General features: G+C 48.2%; 1 protein-coding gene across 5 annotated transcripts in view; it reads left to right on the top strand.

The window, feature by feature from the left end:
- The window catches only part of VPS13A (vacuolar protein sorting 13 homolog A), a 2,994,934-nt gene that overhangs the window by 1,912,769 nt on the left and 1,065,079 nt on the right, over nt 1-17,086 (top strand). For all 5 annotated transcript variants that reach the window (XR_011280366.1, XR_011280367.1, XM_069625905.1 and 2 more), the window contains one exon: nt 5,947-6,342. Coding sequence is in view for 3 of the 5 variants with exons in the window: in XM_069625905.1 (XP_069482006.1) it covers nt 5,947-6,342 (396 nt within the window). In the remaining 2 variants the exon portion in view is untranslated. The remainder of the gene's footprint in view (nt 1-5,946; nt 6,343-17,086) is intronic.

Genomic DNA, 17,086 nt, shown 5'->3' with positions numbered 1-17,086 from the left:
TCTTGGTAGATCATGCCACCAGGTACCCTGAGGCGATACCCCTTCGGACGGTTACGGCCAAGGTGGTTGCCAGGGCTCTCCTGGGCATTTTCACCCGTGTTGGATTCCCCAAGGAAGTTGTCTCTGACAGAGGATCCAACTTCATGTCGAGTTACATGAAAACCATGTGGAAAGAGTGCGGGGTAACCTACAAGTTCTCCACCTCTTACCACCCCCAGACCAATGGTCTGGTTGAGAGATTTAACAAAACTCTCAAGGGCATGCTAGGTGCTTTGGAAGAGCCCCTAAGGAGGAAATGGGATCTCCTCCTGCCATGCCTGCTGTTTGCTTACAGAGAGGTACCTCAAGAGGGTGTTGGTTTCAGCCCCTTTGAGTTACTCTTTGGACATCCCGTGAGGGGGCCCCTCGCCTTGATCCGAGAAGGCTGGGAAGCCACCCCTCCAGGTCCCGCCAAGCAAGTGGGGGACTATGTGTTAGGCCTCAGGCGGAGGATGACACAGATGATGGGTCAGGCAACAGCAAATCTCAAGGCCAGCCAGGAATTGAATAAGTACTGGCATGACCTTAAAGCCTCGCAAGTGGATTGGACTCCGGGACAGGAAATCCTTGTGATGGAGCCTACCAAGCCTAGGGCTTTGGCAGACAAGTGGACTGGACCCTTCAGGATCATCTCCAAGATGGGCGAAGTCAACTATCTGGTTGACATGGGAGCCCCTGGGGTAGCTCCTCAGCTATTCCATGTCAACAGGCTCAAGCCTTTCCACAGGCGAGCGGAAGTCTCATGTCTCTTGCTAGCTTCTGGGCAAGAAGAGGATGAGAGTGAACCCCTTCCTGACTTGCTGCATAGCAACCCTCAGGATGGCTCAGTGGAGGGAGTACATCTCTCTCCAGATTTGACAACAGAGCAACAGAGGGCCTGTAGGGCTTTGCTCCAACAGTATGCCTCTCTGTTTTCACTGAAGCCAGGCCTTACACCGTGGTGTAAGCACGAAATTGACACTGGTGACAGTGTACCTGTCAAAAGCAGGTGCTACCGTATGTCAGATACCGTCAAGAACCACATCCAGGCTGAGGTCACCAAGATGTTGGATCTGGGTGTTATTGAACCCTCAACCAGTCCCTGGTCCAGCCCAGTGGTCCTTGTCCCCAAGGCAAGTTCCCAGGTGGGTACCAAGGATTAGAGGTTCTGTGTGGACTACCGAGGCGTCAATGCGGTCACCAAGACTGACGCGCACCCATTACCCAGGGCTGATGAGCTCGTGGACACCATCGGTGCTGCCAAGTTTGTGAGCACCTTTGACCTCACTTCAGGCTATTGGCAAATAGCTCCGACGGACCATGCCAAGGAAAAGACGGCCTTCTCAACACCTGAGGGACTCTACCAGTTTAGGGTCATGCCTTTTGGGTTGAAGAATGCCCCTGCCACCTTCCAGAGATTGGTCAATCATGCGCTCAGTGGGCTGGAAGCCTTTTGTGTGGCTTACTTAGACGACATTGCCGTCTACAGTTCCACCTGGGAAGAGCATTTGACACATCTGGATAGGGTGTTGCAGGCCTTGAAAAGGGCTAACCTCACTATCAAGGCCACCAAGTGCCAGATAGCTCAGGGGAAAGTTACCTATCTTGGTCATGAGGTAGGAGGGGGTCAAATCCAACCTCTCTCCAGTAAAGTACAGGATGTACAGAACTGGGAGACTCCCACTACTCAAACCCAGGTGAGGGCCTTTCTGGGTCTCACCGGGTACTATCGCAATTTCATGGCAGACTATGGGACCATAGCTGCACCTCTGACCGCTCTAACGTCACCCAAGCAGCCTAGGAAGGTTAATTGGACCGAAGACTGTCAGAGGGCCTTTGATGGCTTGAAAGAAAGTCTGTGTAGGGCACCTGTGTTGAGTGCGCCTGACTACAGCCGACCCTTTATCGTCCAGACGGATGCCTGCGACACCGGAATTGGAGCTGTCTTGTCCCAGTTAGATGACAAAGGGAGAGAACACCCTATCATATTCATCAGTAGACAACTCAAGGGTAGAGAACTTAGGTGGGCTACTGTTGAAAAGGAGTGTTTTAGTATAGTTTGGAGCCTTAGGCGTTTTAGGCCCTACCTTACGGGGTCTACCTTCAAGGTCCAAACAGATCATAAGCCCCTGAAGTGGCTTATGCAGATGAAGGGTGAGAACCCGAAATTGCTCAGGTGGTCCATTAGCCTGCAAGGGCTAGACTTCACCATAGAGCACAGACCAGGGAAGAGTCACGATAATGCAGATGGCCTTTCCAGAAGGTATGTTGACCGTCTGGATGAGGGTGTCTATCCCGTGGGAGATTAGACACCCTCCACCTCAGTCTGGGGGGGCGACTGTGATGCTGGAAATGCATCTGAGGGACAGGGCCTCTGAATCCTTGTCCTTTCTCTTTTTTACCGTGTGTTCTGTTATGTTTTCTGCCCAGGAGTCCATGAGGGACTCCCAACAGTGCAGCTCTCTCTTTTGGTTTGGTGAACAGACCCATGGGATACCCTTATGGCACCCATGGGTAGGGGTACAACCCTGTGCCCCTAGTGTATGTTTTTGGGCACCTGTCGGTGGCCCACAGAGCAGGGTATGGGCTGGTGGCAGCTCCATGCTGAATCTGCCAGGTGCTCTGAGTGTCCTCCATTTTGGGACACCCAGGCCCTGCCATTGGGATCAGTTGATTCCTGATAGAAACAAGATGGCCCCTGTGGCCTCTTGCTTTCTATTGCCTGTTGTCTTGTTTTTCCCAAAGTCCTGGGAAGCCCTGACTCTGTCCCTTCCCCCTGACTGGCTGTTGGGTGGAAGTTCCATATATGGTGTTGTTGTGAAGGCCCAGCTAGACTGACTGGAGCCTTCCCATTGACTGTATGTTGTGGGTACCTCCTGTGGGTGGGACCTGGGTGAATGGAGTGGGTGACCAATATACACTCCTTGTTGTGGTTGTCTGGTTTCTGGCATGTGAGACAAAGACTGAGACAGCCCTGCCCGAAACTGGCCTGAATGCAGTGTGTAGTGTTGAATGGCTGGGTACTTGTCCCAATCCACATTCCTTGTTGTGAGTGTCTGAAAGGGAGGAGTGTGGCCTGAATGCACTGTGTGCCTGATTGGCTGACTGACTGCATGAATGCCCTTCTGTGTGATTGGCTGCTGTGTGTGTGCCAGCAGTGTGGATGAGAGACAGAATAGTATATCTGGGGACCTCTCACCACTGAAAATGGTTCAGAAGCGTTCAGAAGCGTTCAGAAGCTGAGTCTCCACTCAAGAGTAACTGGAACTGCTGACCCTCGACGCCCAGCTGGAAGAAGAAGACTTGCTGCTGCATTTGCTTCGACCGATCCGAAGGCTGCCGTGTTCGTCGAGGACTGACCCGAGAGAGGACCTGGTAAGGCGCCCTCTTCCCGTGCTCCGAGGGACCATCGAGCACCGCTCCATCTTCGCCGAAGCGCCCTGGAAGACAGATCCTCGAAAGGCTGTCGACCCGAGACGGGACCGCCGAGGAGATCGAAGTGAAGCACCCGGACATCGACGCCGTCGAAGTCCATTGCCGTCAACCAGGGTTCGCAGGTTTGTGGAACCGCTGGAGGCCCGTCGAAGTTGTGTTGCCCAGCCGTGGGAACCACTTGACGCCGTGCCGCCGACGACCGGAGCCGTCCGCTCCTTTGCCTAAGAACATTCAATCGAAGGACTCTCTCGACCGCTTCGTCGACCTCTTATCCTGCCGGAGAAAGTCGAGGACGACCAACGCGCCGAGGAGAAACCTGCCGGTGGGTTTCCCACCACCCGACGACCTCAAAGACTCGGACGGCTCGACGCCCTTGCTGGGCTCCCGTCTCTACAATCTTTGCGGTCCAGAACTATTGTCATCGAGGTGCCCCGCACACCTCCGCCTTGCAGGACGCCGACGAGCACCGCTCGGACGAAGCTGCCGCCTCTTCGACATCGTTCTACCTCGTTTGTCGACGGACGTTCGACGCCCCGTGCCTCCCGCTTGAAAGGGAAGGCATTCAAGAAGGGCCGTCGATTCCCCGTCGCCGAACAGCGAGTCCCTCGACGTTTGTCGACGCCTTTTCGAGGAACTCGACTCCACCAGGTACATTGGGGGATAAAAACATTATAGGGGAAAATAAGACTTGCAGAGCAATATATGGACTGGGCTTGTGCTATATCTTTCTTTACAGGTTGCCCAGGTGGGGGGATCTCCACACAGAACTGTGCCTAGTGGTAGGGGTCAGTATTCTGCCTATTGCTCAACCATCTTATTTCCTCTCCTCTCTCTATTGCTGGTTTCACTCTATTGGTCTGTGTGACATTGTACAGTACTGTTCATGCACTTCAATGAGATCTAGGGTGGTACCACTTTAGGATTGTAAATATTTGTCATTGTAAATTTTGCCGGAGTACAAAGTGAGTTATCATGATGAATGTACATAACCTTAACTATTGATTATATAAAGACTGTGTTCTAACCAATACAGAGTGTGGATATTCCTTTGTGGGGGCTTGGGGTTACACTGTACTTAAGAACCAGCCTGCATCACCTCCTGAGAAGCTAGGCCTTGATTGCTCGACCATTGCTACCGAATAGAGAATCTTGGCTGGGGTCTCCTGTGCCTCCCCTCCACCATATAGGGAGCGGAAGTACAGACACCCCCCACCGGTCGTTGAGATCCGTTCTCTCACAGTCGCGGCACGAGCTACTGTGCCGTAACAAAGTCTGCCTGCATTCTCCACACATGGTAATTGCCTGTGGAGGGACCCGCAAATTGCCACAGTACGCACGGATACTGCAGGCACACCAGTCTTCTTCAACCTAATAACATATCTCAGATGAACCACTTCTCACTCCCCCCCTTTCCATCCCTTCTTCCCACCACCGCATGGCGTAAAGTGTGTTTGCCAGGCCCTTTGGATCTGCACTGTCCTCAGATGCACCGTGGCAGCGTTTCCCAAAAACGGAACCAAGCCCCCGCTCCTGCTGCAAGTTTTGTTTAAATCCGTGCGGCCTGTAGGCGTGCCAAAGGTTTTCGCCATTCAGTCTATGGGTAAAAAAAATGTTTGGGATCCCCCTATAACTTTGCCCCCATTCCACAAAAACCTCTCCCAACTTTCCAAACAAATTCAGAGCAGGCCATATACTTTTTTTTTGCAAAGTTTGGTAATGCTTGGTCCAGGTAGAGCAAAAAGTGGTCTTCCTATGGGTTTAGCAACTTAACCATAACTACACGGCCGATACCGCGGGCCGTGTGATATATATAAATTTGAGTTTTTTCAGAGATGCCACAGTTTGCACACTTTTTATCTGCCGTAGCAACATTAATCCCAGTAATACAGATGAGTCCCCTCACGTTATCACATGATGTTCCACTCGTTACCGCAGCCAGTTTTGCGGACACATACAAAAGCCAAACCCCAAAGAGACTGTAAGTGTAAAGGAATTAACAGAATTTTCAGTACTCAGTTTTGTGAAATAACTATTGAATCACTAACTTCTGCACAAAGCAATGCCTCATAATCTATACAAAATATGTCAGTATTAAGACCACAGGCATGTCTAAATGCATCCTGTATCAATTGTATATAACTGTTGCAGTTGTCAGTAATGTGCAAAAATGCACTAAGTCAACTAGTTATGCCGAAGCATGTCAACGTCTGTACGATTTGTGCCAGTAGTGGTGTAGGCGCTTTGAATATTATAACATATAAGAATTAGCAAGTTGAATGTTGTTAAGGTTGGTTTCTGTTATAGTCCAAAAATCTGAATTACCCTTTCACTGCCAAAAGAAAATCAACAACAATTTCACTATTGTGGGATAGGGGAAGGGCAACAGAAGGAACATCTGCAGTCACGTGTGTGCCCTAAACGGAATGCAATTTAAAAGTAGTATAAAATTAATCACAAATTAATTTATGTCCATGCTATGTCTTTGTACTTTAGGCAAGCTGTAACAGTGCAGTCACTCTAGCTGGTGGATGTTCGTCCCAGATTCACAGTGCTGTTTTGGATCAAACAAAGGTGGAGCTTCAGTTGCTTAACTATTTGGATCAAAATTGGAAGGGAACATACAGCATTAAGCGAAATCAGCAAGAAATCGGTTTCATCACTTTCACTTGTGTCACTGAAACAGAGAAGAACGAGTTAGATATTGCGGTTCATGTGAACTACACCCTTGGGCAGATGGTAATTGCAATCCACTGTCCTTACTGGATGGTAAACAAAACTGGACGAATGCTCCAGTACAAAGCAGATGACATTCACCGGAAACATCCTCCAGACAACAAAAAGCCTTTTCTGTTTTCCTTCAAGCCAAAGAACTTTTTTCAAAACAATAAGGTACTGTAACCCATTGAAAATCTAACGTGTACCTGATGGTTGTGGAGTCTTCTTGTGAATAGCATGCAGTGATGCTTTTGAGAAGACTGTGTTTGTTCTTAACAAATAGTTTCTGTGTTAATGTTATATGTATTGTAGGTATTGTGTGAATGTGTTTGTAAAGTATTTATAAAGCACAATCTTTGCTGGGAAGCAATGGGTCAATGTACATTAAAATGAAGACTGGTGGATCAGAAGGACGACGCAGGCTCTTAGATGACATTTCAAATCTGTTTTTTTAAAAAATAAAAGCCTTATGTCTAACTTTCCCTATTGCAATGGAGGGGTTCCCTACTTAACAAACTAAGGTGCTTGTCAGTCGTCTGTGAATGTTCCAAAAAATGAGTCCACAGTCCAAACAAAGCCTTATTGACCCTACCACTATCCTATCAACTAAAGACAGGAGAATGACTCATTTTCCCTAATTTTGCTTCTTGCAAACAATGTCTTCTTGTTTCCGCTTAACAGGTGATTTTTAGATAGTCTCTTGTGACTTCTTTGATCACGTTTGTCTAGCTCTTTCAGGATTTTATTATACTTTAGTTTCTTCTCAAAACCAGGCATCTTGTTCTTTTTTAACAGTTTCCGTTGGCTTGTTGTCCCCCTTGATACTTTTACAATAAATGGATATTTTTCCATTTCCCAGGGTAGTGATATCCAACCTTTTCTCTTTCTTGGGATTATCTTTTCCTTCTGCTTAATTCATAATATTCTTTCTCTTTATAGCGTCTGTCTTTGGACATATTTGTCATTCCACCTGTCTCTGCAGGCGTTTCTACTGCATTTCTATTTTCACACTTGATTTTTATGGTTATGTGATTTTTCTCATTCTCATCCTATTCTCTTGCTTTGAATATTATACTTTCTATAAATTTACTGGAACGAGTATGAGTAGTCCCATCATGATCCTCATTCAATTCTCTTGCTTTCAACGTTATGCTTTCATTAACTTGACTGGAACGAGTAGGTGTAGTCCCATAATGAACCCCCCCAGCGGCCTCCTTGGTCTACCATTTTGTTTCCCCTGTTATATTCTCACGAGTAACGTCAACAGGGTCTCTTTGTTTGGGGTTGGTTCTTATGCGGCGCTCCATAACCATGTTAGTGCAGCTGAGATAACCTATAGAAGACCTGGAAGACAGATGTTTCGAACAGGACTATGTAGAGGGTGAGAAAGGGGACCGTTATAAAAATTGGAGGAGTGAGTGGAGAACCTGCTCGACAAACAGGAAGATCTCGAACAGGTCGTGCAGAAATAACATTAGGATAAGGGGCGATCCGACAAAGGTGGTGGATGAAAACCTGGAAGGATATGAACAGGAGCTCCTGCGTCTCCCGAATTCTACAGACGTCCCTTTGGATCGCACCCAGAGAGTGTAGCGCCTCTTCCAGAAGGAGAAAGGCCTCCTCCGGGACATTTTGACATAGTCCACCTCTTCAAGACAGAGGCGGAAGTAATGACAGCGATAAGAGGCTATAATAGGATTACATTTCGGTGATCCGCACTCCTCCTGTTCCAGGACCTTGCTCAATAAACACTGGTGAAATGAAGGGACCTGAGATCGGTCCCACTATGGTTGCAAGAGGAGATTAGTTACAGGTGGTCCTTCCCCTTCAGACTGATATTTGTATATGATGTTCGACAATACTCCATTGTGAACCAAGAAGAAGCAAGACACTTGCTGGCCTTAGAGGAATCGAGCCATAGCAAGAGTAACTACCCGGGACTCCTCCAGAGGGAAGCAGACGAGAAGACCTTAGGGAAGGAAACTTTGATGGGAAGTGGGACAGCTCCAAGGCAGAACCTCTTCCCCTGCAACCAACATGGAGGTTACCTGAAGAGTGAGATGGTGACAGAGTATGGGGCCCAAGACTGGGACCTGAGTAGGTGGAAGGGGGAAGAGTCGGGGGTGAGGGGTGGCGTTTAGATTTGCATGGCAGGAGAGAAAGTTTTAAAGGTCCCGGTGGAAACCTACACAGACACTCGAGGGGAGAGGGACTGTTGGGCTTGGGAGATGGGTGTCGCTGTGAGAAGGTTTGGATGGTTCGGAGGGGCTTGGAGGAAGGCTGCTTGAGCCGAAACATGTGTGAATAATTTGGAAAGGAGTGGTCTGGGTTGGGAGTGAGAGGCCTCGAGTGGAGGAATTTGGGGGTGGGGGAGACCTGCAATTACGACCCAGGAATGTTACTTACTGTTTACAGAGTTGCCGTAACATTCCTTATGAAGTTATACATCTTATGTTTTTCTTTTCTTGCTACGTTGGGACCATATTGAGGTTCATTTGGTTGTTTTTTACTCAGAAGGTAATGTGAATGAGGATGTGAGGGGTGGATATGGGTGGGTGAGAGGGGTGGGGCCTGGTCCCTGACCAGTGACATAATGGGGCAGACACAGATCCTACTCTTGGAACATGGGTGAATTATAGGTTATAACACGAAACGTACAGGGTCTGAACTGTCCCTCTAAGAGGAAGTCAGTCTTCCGTAGATTGTTGGAAATGAACACAGGGGTGGCATTCTTGCAGGAGACTCACCTAATACCCACTGATGAAAAGCGTCTGAGGCATTGGTTCTTCCCAGAGCAGTATTTAGCATCAGGCAGAGTGAAGAGCAGAGCAGTGGTAGTCTTGTTACACAAAAGTGTTAATTTCCAAATAAGGGCAGGATATAAGGACATGGTGGGTAGGCTCCTCATGGTAAACAGTCTTCTCAATAACAGACTTGTAACTCTGGTGTCCCCCTATGCGCCCTATGATCACCAGCATGGATTTTTCAAACAATCCCATAGGTGCCTGGTGGACTTCACTGTGGGTAACTGATAGTGGGAGGGGATTTCAATGCTACACTAGACCTTATTTTGGACAGGTTCTCCTCAGTCACCAGGGCGGATCGAATAAACCAGCAGGTACCGGGGAAGATGCGGAGAGACCTGAGGATAATAGAAACGTGGAGCTTTTTCAGTGGGACCGGCAGGGGGTACACGTATTATTTGCATGTACTCAGCAGCTTCTCGAAAATTGATATGCTCCTGGTCTCATCTTCGCTGATACCATTGGTTGTAGGGGTGGAGATTGGTAGCAGAATCCTGTCTGACTATGCTCCAATCACGGTTCATGTACGGCATACGAGGCCTCTCAGGGCGGAAAGGAAACCTTTGTGTTAGATGAGCTGACACTGGAGGACCTAGTCATTCGTTAGGAAATAGCAGACATACTTATCAATTACTTTAATGAGAATGCCAATGTGGAAACGACATGGGAAACCATTTGGGATGCTTGTAAAGCTGTCATCATAGGGGAATTCATTAGCAAGACTGCAAGATATCTGAGAGCCAAATAAATACAACACGTGGAGTTGGAGGAGAAGGTTATGCTCTGTGAGGAGAAGCACCAAAAGACTAACTCAGTAAGGTCCCGTAGAGAGTTGGGGATTGCCAGGAGCCAATTGGAGGTGCTTCTAGCTGCCCAGTCAACTCAAATGATCCTCAACACCAGACAGATATATTACGCGAAAGGGAATACGGTGAGGCGGTCATTGGCAGTGTTAGGACTGATTTTCTATACTCTGGCCAGGTGGACAGATGTATCGAAGGCCAACCTAGTATTGACTGGGACAACTCTGGGAGCTCTAGTCAAGTCAATCCAACATAGCAAGACAAGTGGTCTAGGCTAAGTCTCAAGACTAGGTGAGCTTGTAAGTGGTCCACAATGAGCACACACAGTGAAACAGTCAAGGGACACATTTAGACAACCGGGTATAAAAAGTCTTCTTTAGTTATGGCCAAATAACACAGACTACTAACAGGTAATACTATCACACAACACTAATAATAGATACACATACACAATCACTGGAGTAGAGCAAAATATGTATAAAAGGAAGGTACAGATTAGTATAAGAACTCTACAGGTCCACAGAGTTTTAATGTTAGCTTCAGATGTCCATCCCTAAAACGTATGCGCCCTTATGCCCAAAAGTTCATCAAAGTTCCATACCTTTTTGTGAGGCTGAAAAACATGAAGGTAGTGTCTGTGGCGTCCAATGAACAGTTCCAATGGTTAGGGCACAAGTTAATCTAACTAACAAACATTCGTCCCCAACTTTCGCAGTGCTTGTGTGAACAAGCAATGGCAAAGCCAAACTATTTCAAATGTTTTAAAAGAGAGTTAGGGGTTCAGGTAAGTACTCACCCCCCATACTCTGATTCTTCATAGGACTCGAAAGGTCTGCTGATGAGGGTCCGAGGTTGCTTTTTCTGCCATCAGCCCCAGCCCTTGATCCCCAGGGGCTGCAGGTTTGAGTAATGCGGGTGCAAGGTCTTCCAGTTGAGAAATGTAAAAGAAGTTGATGCAGGGCCCCTCTCAGTACAGGACTGGTTTCAGGTAAGTAGTTTTTGAACGACGGTCTCTGTGGCGCGGGGACGTAAAGGGATTCACTTGCTATGGTCAGACTCCACCTCCTATCTCGGTCCCCTTGATGCTAGGAACACACACTTTTGCAGAGGTAAGTCTTATTGTAAAAGGCAAAGAACCCCCAAGTCCCAGACCTTAACTCTGAACGGTGACATCTGCAGCACAGTAGCTCAAACTCAGAGCTGGTCAGCCACTGGGCGGTCCAGGGGCACTTACGAAGGTTGTTCTGCTTAGGACACCGGGCTGATGTCGAGAATGGATGTTCCCTCCACTCCAAGGGTTGCAGCTCCTTCGCAGGACTGCTGGAGATCTTCCACAAAAGACAGGGCTCTACCAGGTGTAAGAAAGACATGGTATCAATGTAAGATGGACACAAGTGATCACAGTTCAACAGTGTTTATTAAACTGTAAAATGGGTGAAATAAACGCCTAATCTAAACCTAAATCTAAGATCGGAGCAAGCTGTGACCATCAAATAATAATAATACACTCCTAGTGGAGTCTAGTCAAATAAAAAGGGCCTATACTAAGAAAACCTATTGCCAATCCTTACCGCTATGCTACAAAAGAGTGTGCAGTAATGTTTCACAAGAAAGAAAGAAGTGTTCACCAAATGATAGTCAGGATATTATGGCCGAGGTCTTCCTTTCCCGTGTTTTTTAGCACGGGACAAGGCGGGAGTCCTGAGCACAGCACACTCCTGGGTTTCTCCAGCACGAGCTTAGAGTTTCTTTTCTCTATGTCAGGGCCTTCTGTTTTGAAGTCTCTTTTCATGCAAAGTCTCTTGCTGTAGAGGGCCTGATATGCCAAAACAATAAAACAAACAGTTCCTTCTGGTAACTTTCAGGTAGGGTGATTACTCTTCACCCTTGGATCCCCCTCAGCTGGGCTCCGATCTCCTCTTAGGGGTTAACCTCCCTCAATCAGGCTAGACCAACCATTCACTGTGGACATCCCTCAGTTGGGTTCATACTTGTAGTTACAATGTTGTTAACTTGGCCTCTTCACACTTTTCTCTTGCGTCCCTCAATTGGGTTCACTATAGTCTTTCACTCAAATTCCTTATTTGTAATATTCAAATGTCTCAATGCGCCTTGTTAGGAGTTTGGAGGTAGCCATGCCGTTCTTACCGGCATGGTTACCCCCAAATCGGGTACCGGGTCCCAAAAATAGGGAATTCCCAGGCCATGCCGACTTTAGCGGGCCCAGTAATTCCCTTTCGCGGGACCCGTATCCGGTAGTCCCCATTCCCATTTGAGCCCCCATAGGGCTCAATGGGAATGGGGAGGATGCTAACAACGGGCCCATTATTGATGGGCCCGTTGTTAGCATCCTGTACTGCTAGCGAGTCATGCTCTGCACGTCTGGTCTGGCCAGGCGTCCAGAGCAGGACCCGCTGCAGACCTCGTAATGTGGCGGCCCGGAATGAACGGTGCCGGTCCCTTACCGGCACAGTTCAGTCCGCGGCCGCCAGCCTCGTAATGAGGCCCAATGTCTTTTTAAACAACCACTTTTTAGTTCGGTCCGCCTCATCCGGACTCAGACCTCCGACAGCACTTGCCAACTTTAAACAACGTCTTCCGAAGGGCGATCATGTCTCGCTGGGTCACTTCGTTAGTGGTGGCAAGAGCGTGTTTACTCTCAATAACCAGTCAGCACAGCGTTCACCTCCGCCGGGCACAAACGCCTGTATCACAATTCCCTCAGTTGGGTTTACAATCATACAATCATCAAAATTTTGCAACGTGTCAAGGACTTTCGATTGTACAAGGGATTTTGCTTGACCCGTGTATGACCACCTTGATACCTCACGTCGGCCTTGCCTATGGCCTCTTGGTGCTGGTATTTTCTTTACCCTTTTAGTTCAAAACTGTCTTTGCTCACCAGAGGAATACCAGTTAGAGACCTCTGAACAAGCACCCACGTGGCGCCAGACCACTCTTTCTCTGGTACCAAGTTCACTCACAAAGGAGCTCCGTCTCTTAAGATTCATAATGTTGCCCTGCAACCTTGAGTCTTAGACAGTCCGGCCCACTATCAGGTTCTTCCGACTCACCGGCTTTGCTGAACTCGTTGGCGTTTCTCTTGCCGCTGGAGTCAAGGACACTGCCACAGTGGCAACCACGTCTGCCCGCCCTGGGTATCGGTGCAGGAGGGTTCCAAGTACTGCTGACATCCGTCACACCATTCACTGTCTGAGAGACCCGGTCTTATGTTTCTTTTGTCGGAAGCTTTGTAGGTCTGGGTTGAAAAGGGCACGGGCAAATCCCTCCTTGACGTACTTTCAGGTCTTGCCACCTTTCTCCTCAGTTTGGACTGCGGAATAGCTGTTTCCTCGTTCATTTGACTTTGCTTGGCGTGTGCTTTTGTTCTCTGCCTTTTATCCCAGTGGGGAAGAGAAAGAGCAGTCAGGTGTGTGTAGTTGTCGGCAATTGCCTGACTCTGCCTGACCCTGTGTTTGGACATGTCAGGTAAACCGCTCTGATATTATTCTGTTGTCGCTCACGGGGTAAGAAAGTGTTTGTGTTGGAAAAGTGGGCGGAGGGTAGATTTTCTAAGTATCCCACTGTACAGGATGGGGAAAAGGTGTCATAGGGAAGGGGATACAGCATCTCTCCCTTTGGTGTCCCACTTTCACTCCCGAAGACCCCTCATCCAGGTGATCCTCCCGCTCTGGTCCACCCCCAGGAACTAGATCCAATAGCGATGGCCGTGTCCTGGCCACCTGGATGACAGATCACAGGGGACTAGTAAGTGAGAGACCTTCAGGTTTCTCACACAGGACAGCAGCAGAGGTTGATCGCCTGGCCTTCTTCGAACGGGTCTCTGGTCTTCTTGCGGGTCTTGCAGCTGGACAGGATTCTTGTCTCCTTCAGTTTCTTCCTGGCTTTCTCTACAGTGGGTGCAGGTGTCCTCTTCTTATCCTAAAAGCCAGGTAAGAGCTGAAACTCCCACTAGCCAATAAAATCTCTGGACCACTGCTGGGGTGTGTGTGTGTGGGCCAATCAGGACTACTGGCTGAAAATTATGCATACCACTCAGATACACTGAAACCAATTGTGTGGATTGGGACCAGACAGTCCCAGCCTACTTCCTGGCAGCAAACATCCATGACCCTCCAGTAGCCCGCCAAAAGCCTCTGCTTTCCCGGGCACTGGAAGCGATATAAGGATTTTCCTGGCTTCACAGGCCAGGAAGAAGGGTAAAAGACAAGATGGCCAAAGGACAAGCGGAAAGCATTGTGGCATGGCCATGTTTGATCACTAGCCACAGTTAGTAGCCAAACGCAGAACGCACATTAAGGCTAAAACGAAATACACCAAAAAGTAACTGTTGCCACCATCTTGTCACTTTAGCACACCTAGAGTGACTAAATCCTCTGAGTGTTAGTCTGGGGCAAAACAAAACGTTTACCCAATTGCACTGCATTGTACACTGATTAAAAGTTACCAGTAGTGATAACAAGTTACCAAAAGTAGTAACAAAGTCACAAGACTAAGGGAAACAATGTTTACCAGTACTGGCCGCCTGAAGGACATGTCAGTCTCCCCATGCCAAATGAGCAAACGCCAGTGTAGTGAAGCTTAAGGCTTCACTGCACTGCAAAAAGAGCAGGTCTGATACAAAAATAAAAGCAAAAAGTTTGGGGGGTCCACAGAAATGGAAGGAAAGGTGCTGTAAAGAGAAACCGTTCCTAACAGGCAGCAAAATTGTAAGCGTAGATCCAGAAATTACATAACCACACTCAAGGATCCGACAGGGGTGGCAAGATCCTCGGCGGTAGAGAAACAGAAGGTGGTGCACTCCTATTTTGAGTGTTCCATGGAAGAGGAACGGATCCTGAAGCTCTGAAAAGGTACCTTGATAATGCTAACCTGCCTAAAATTACACTGAAAATACGGGATGAGCTGGACCGCCCAATACGACTGAGGAGGTTGGTAAGGTTATACAAACCCTTCTGAATATCAAAACATGGGGGCCAGTCGGGTTCCCCAACCTCTTCTACAAAACATTTAGACAAATGCTTGTACCCCGCTTGGCCACTCTGGTTCATTCCAGAGGTTGGGCGGGATACCCCCTCAATAGCAGAGTTGAATACAGTGCTTATCCTGAACCAGAACAAGGACCCGACTGATTGTAATTCACATCGCCCCCAATCATGGCAACGTTAAAATATTTACTAAAATACTGACCTCGAAGTTACAGGGGTCCTCCTGAACTTGATTGAAGCCGATCAGATGGGGTTCATTGAGGGTACAGCGAAGGGGGATAACAGCCGTCAGACAATACATGTAATTGAATGCGGTAGAAAAACAAAGCAACACTTCTCAGTCCTAGTGTTGGACGCCAATAATGCATTTGAAAGAATAAATTTATTGGGCCGACGCTGGGAGCATAGGTTTTCGGGCCTCACTTCACCGGGCTGGTTTTGGCAAACTTCCAGATCCCCAGCACAAGGGTGAGGATGAATGACTCCACAACACACCAAATTAGTATAAGGAGAGGAACCTGACAGGGGTGCCGTTTGTCCCACCTGGTTTTTGCAATGGCACTGGAACTGCACACGGCTAAGATATGGGAGACGCAAAGATCAGGAGGGTGGAAGAGCGACATGGGACTCATAAGATTTCATAATACACGGACGATATCATGATTTCTGCTGCAGACTCGGAGCACACTAACCCTAAGGTGCTCTGAGCCATAGCGGATTTTAGGGCTGTGTCCGGATTCTCAATTAACCCATGGAAATCAAACTCACTTAATATAACGGAACAGCCTGAGGTAATAGGGAGGGCTCGTGAGGCCTGCCCACAGGAATGGCAAAAATGTTCAGTCCCATACTTAGAAGTAAACCTTACCCCAATTTATAAAGGACATTTCAAGGCAAACATACCAGGGTTAATACGAGATGCAGAAAGGGACATCATTAGATGGGAGACGCAGGAAATCTCTTGCATGGGTAGAATTATAGCTGTTAAAATTACCCGCCTGCCCAGGATGCTATTCTTTTTCCAGGCCCTCCCAATTCCGAATGCAGCAGTGCAATTTTGGAATATCCCGGGGAGAATCTTCTCCTTCATATGGGGTCAAAAGCATCAGCAAATCAGCTTCAGAGTAATGGTGAGGAATCCGCTCTGGGGCGAATTGGGGGTCCCCGATATCAAGCAGTACTACCTGGGAGGCCAGATTAAGACACTCATGGACTGGGCTTCTCCCCACGGGGAGAAGAAATGGAGGGAAGTGGAACAATGGGCGACTAGTACCCCTCTGGAAATATTACCTTTTCTCGCGAGTGAATCCCGGCGGTGGGGGTGAGACTTCTGCCCTCAGAACATTCACTACTCTGTGGGGACACAAGAACAAAGTGGTACCCCAAAGAGGGCCACTGACCCCGGTTCTCTTTAACACAGAATTCAGCCCCGGGGTTAACCAAAAGGTATGGGAAGCTTGGGAAATACAAGGGACTCTGTTTACAGCACATGTATTCCATGGAAGTACCGAAGACGTTTGAATAACACAAGACTGACTTGGGGATAAGAGGGGAAGAAAGATACCGCTATATCTAACTTCACCATTGTATCACCCAGTGACAGATCAAAGAAGCAGGCACTAGAGAGGCAGGGGGGAAGGAGCTGGCGATGGCAGAGGGAACTGAGGGTAGACAACTCTCTAAACTATGCTGATTTTTAGACTACATGGCGGTCAGTGAACCACTTACATACATGAGAAAGTGGGAGCAGGAGCTGAAGGGGGGGTCACAATACCAGAGAAATCGTGAGACCGGATCTGGGAAAGAGCCCATAGGGCATCAAAGTGCACCATTATTAAATAAGGGATATACAGGATCATACAGATATGATGTACGACCCCAGAAGAAAGGCTACATTTGACCGACCCCTCTACCCTAACAACATGTTGGAGGGGTGCTCTCAGATAGTCAACATGGCTCATATGTGGTGGACATGCCCCAAGGCAAATACTGGGAAGAAATAATCTGGACAATTAAGGATATTACAGGATGTGAGCTCCCGATGTCCCTGGTAGTCATAATACTGGAGGATGTAGAGGGGGGAGCGGCGTATCCCATGTCGGGGGCAAAAGCCACCTTAATCACTCACTTGCTGAACGCTGCTACACAGACATTGACACTATTCTGGAAAGACCGATGGCAGGGGGTGGGTGGCGGCAGTCATAGCACAATGGTGGGTAAAAATGTGGGAGTTGGTAGCTATGGAGGAAAAGATCATGGCACTACTGCACAATGGGTTTTCGCAGTACTATCACACTTGGGC

The sequence above is a fragment of the Ambystoma mexicanum genome, chromosome 6p, assembly GCF_040938575.1.
Source record: "Ambystoma mexicanum isolate Mex_15411 chromosome 6p, UKY_AmexF1_1, whole genome shotgun sequence".
Taxonomy (NCBI): domain Eukaryota; kingdom Metazoa; phylum Chordata; class Amphibia; order Caudata; family Ambystomatidae; genus Ambystoma; species Ambystoma mexicanum.
The sequence above is the reverse complement of the archived record's forward strand: the minus strand, read 5'-3'. Positions and strand labels throughout refer to the sequence as shown.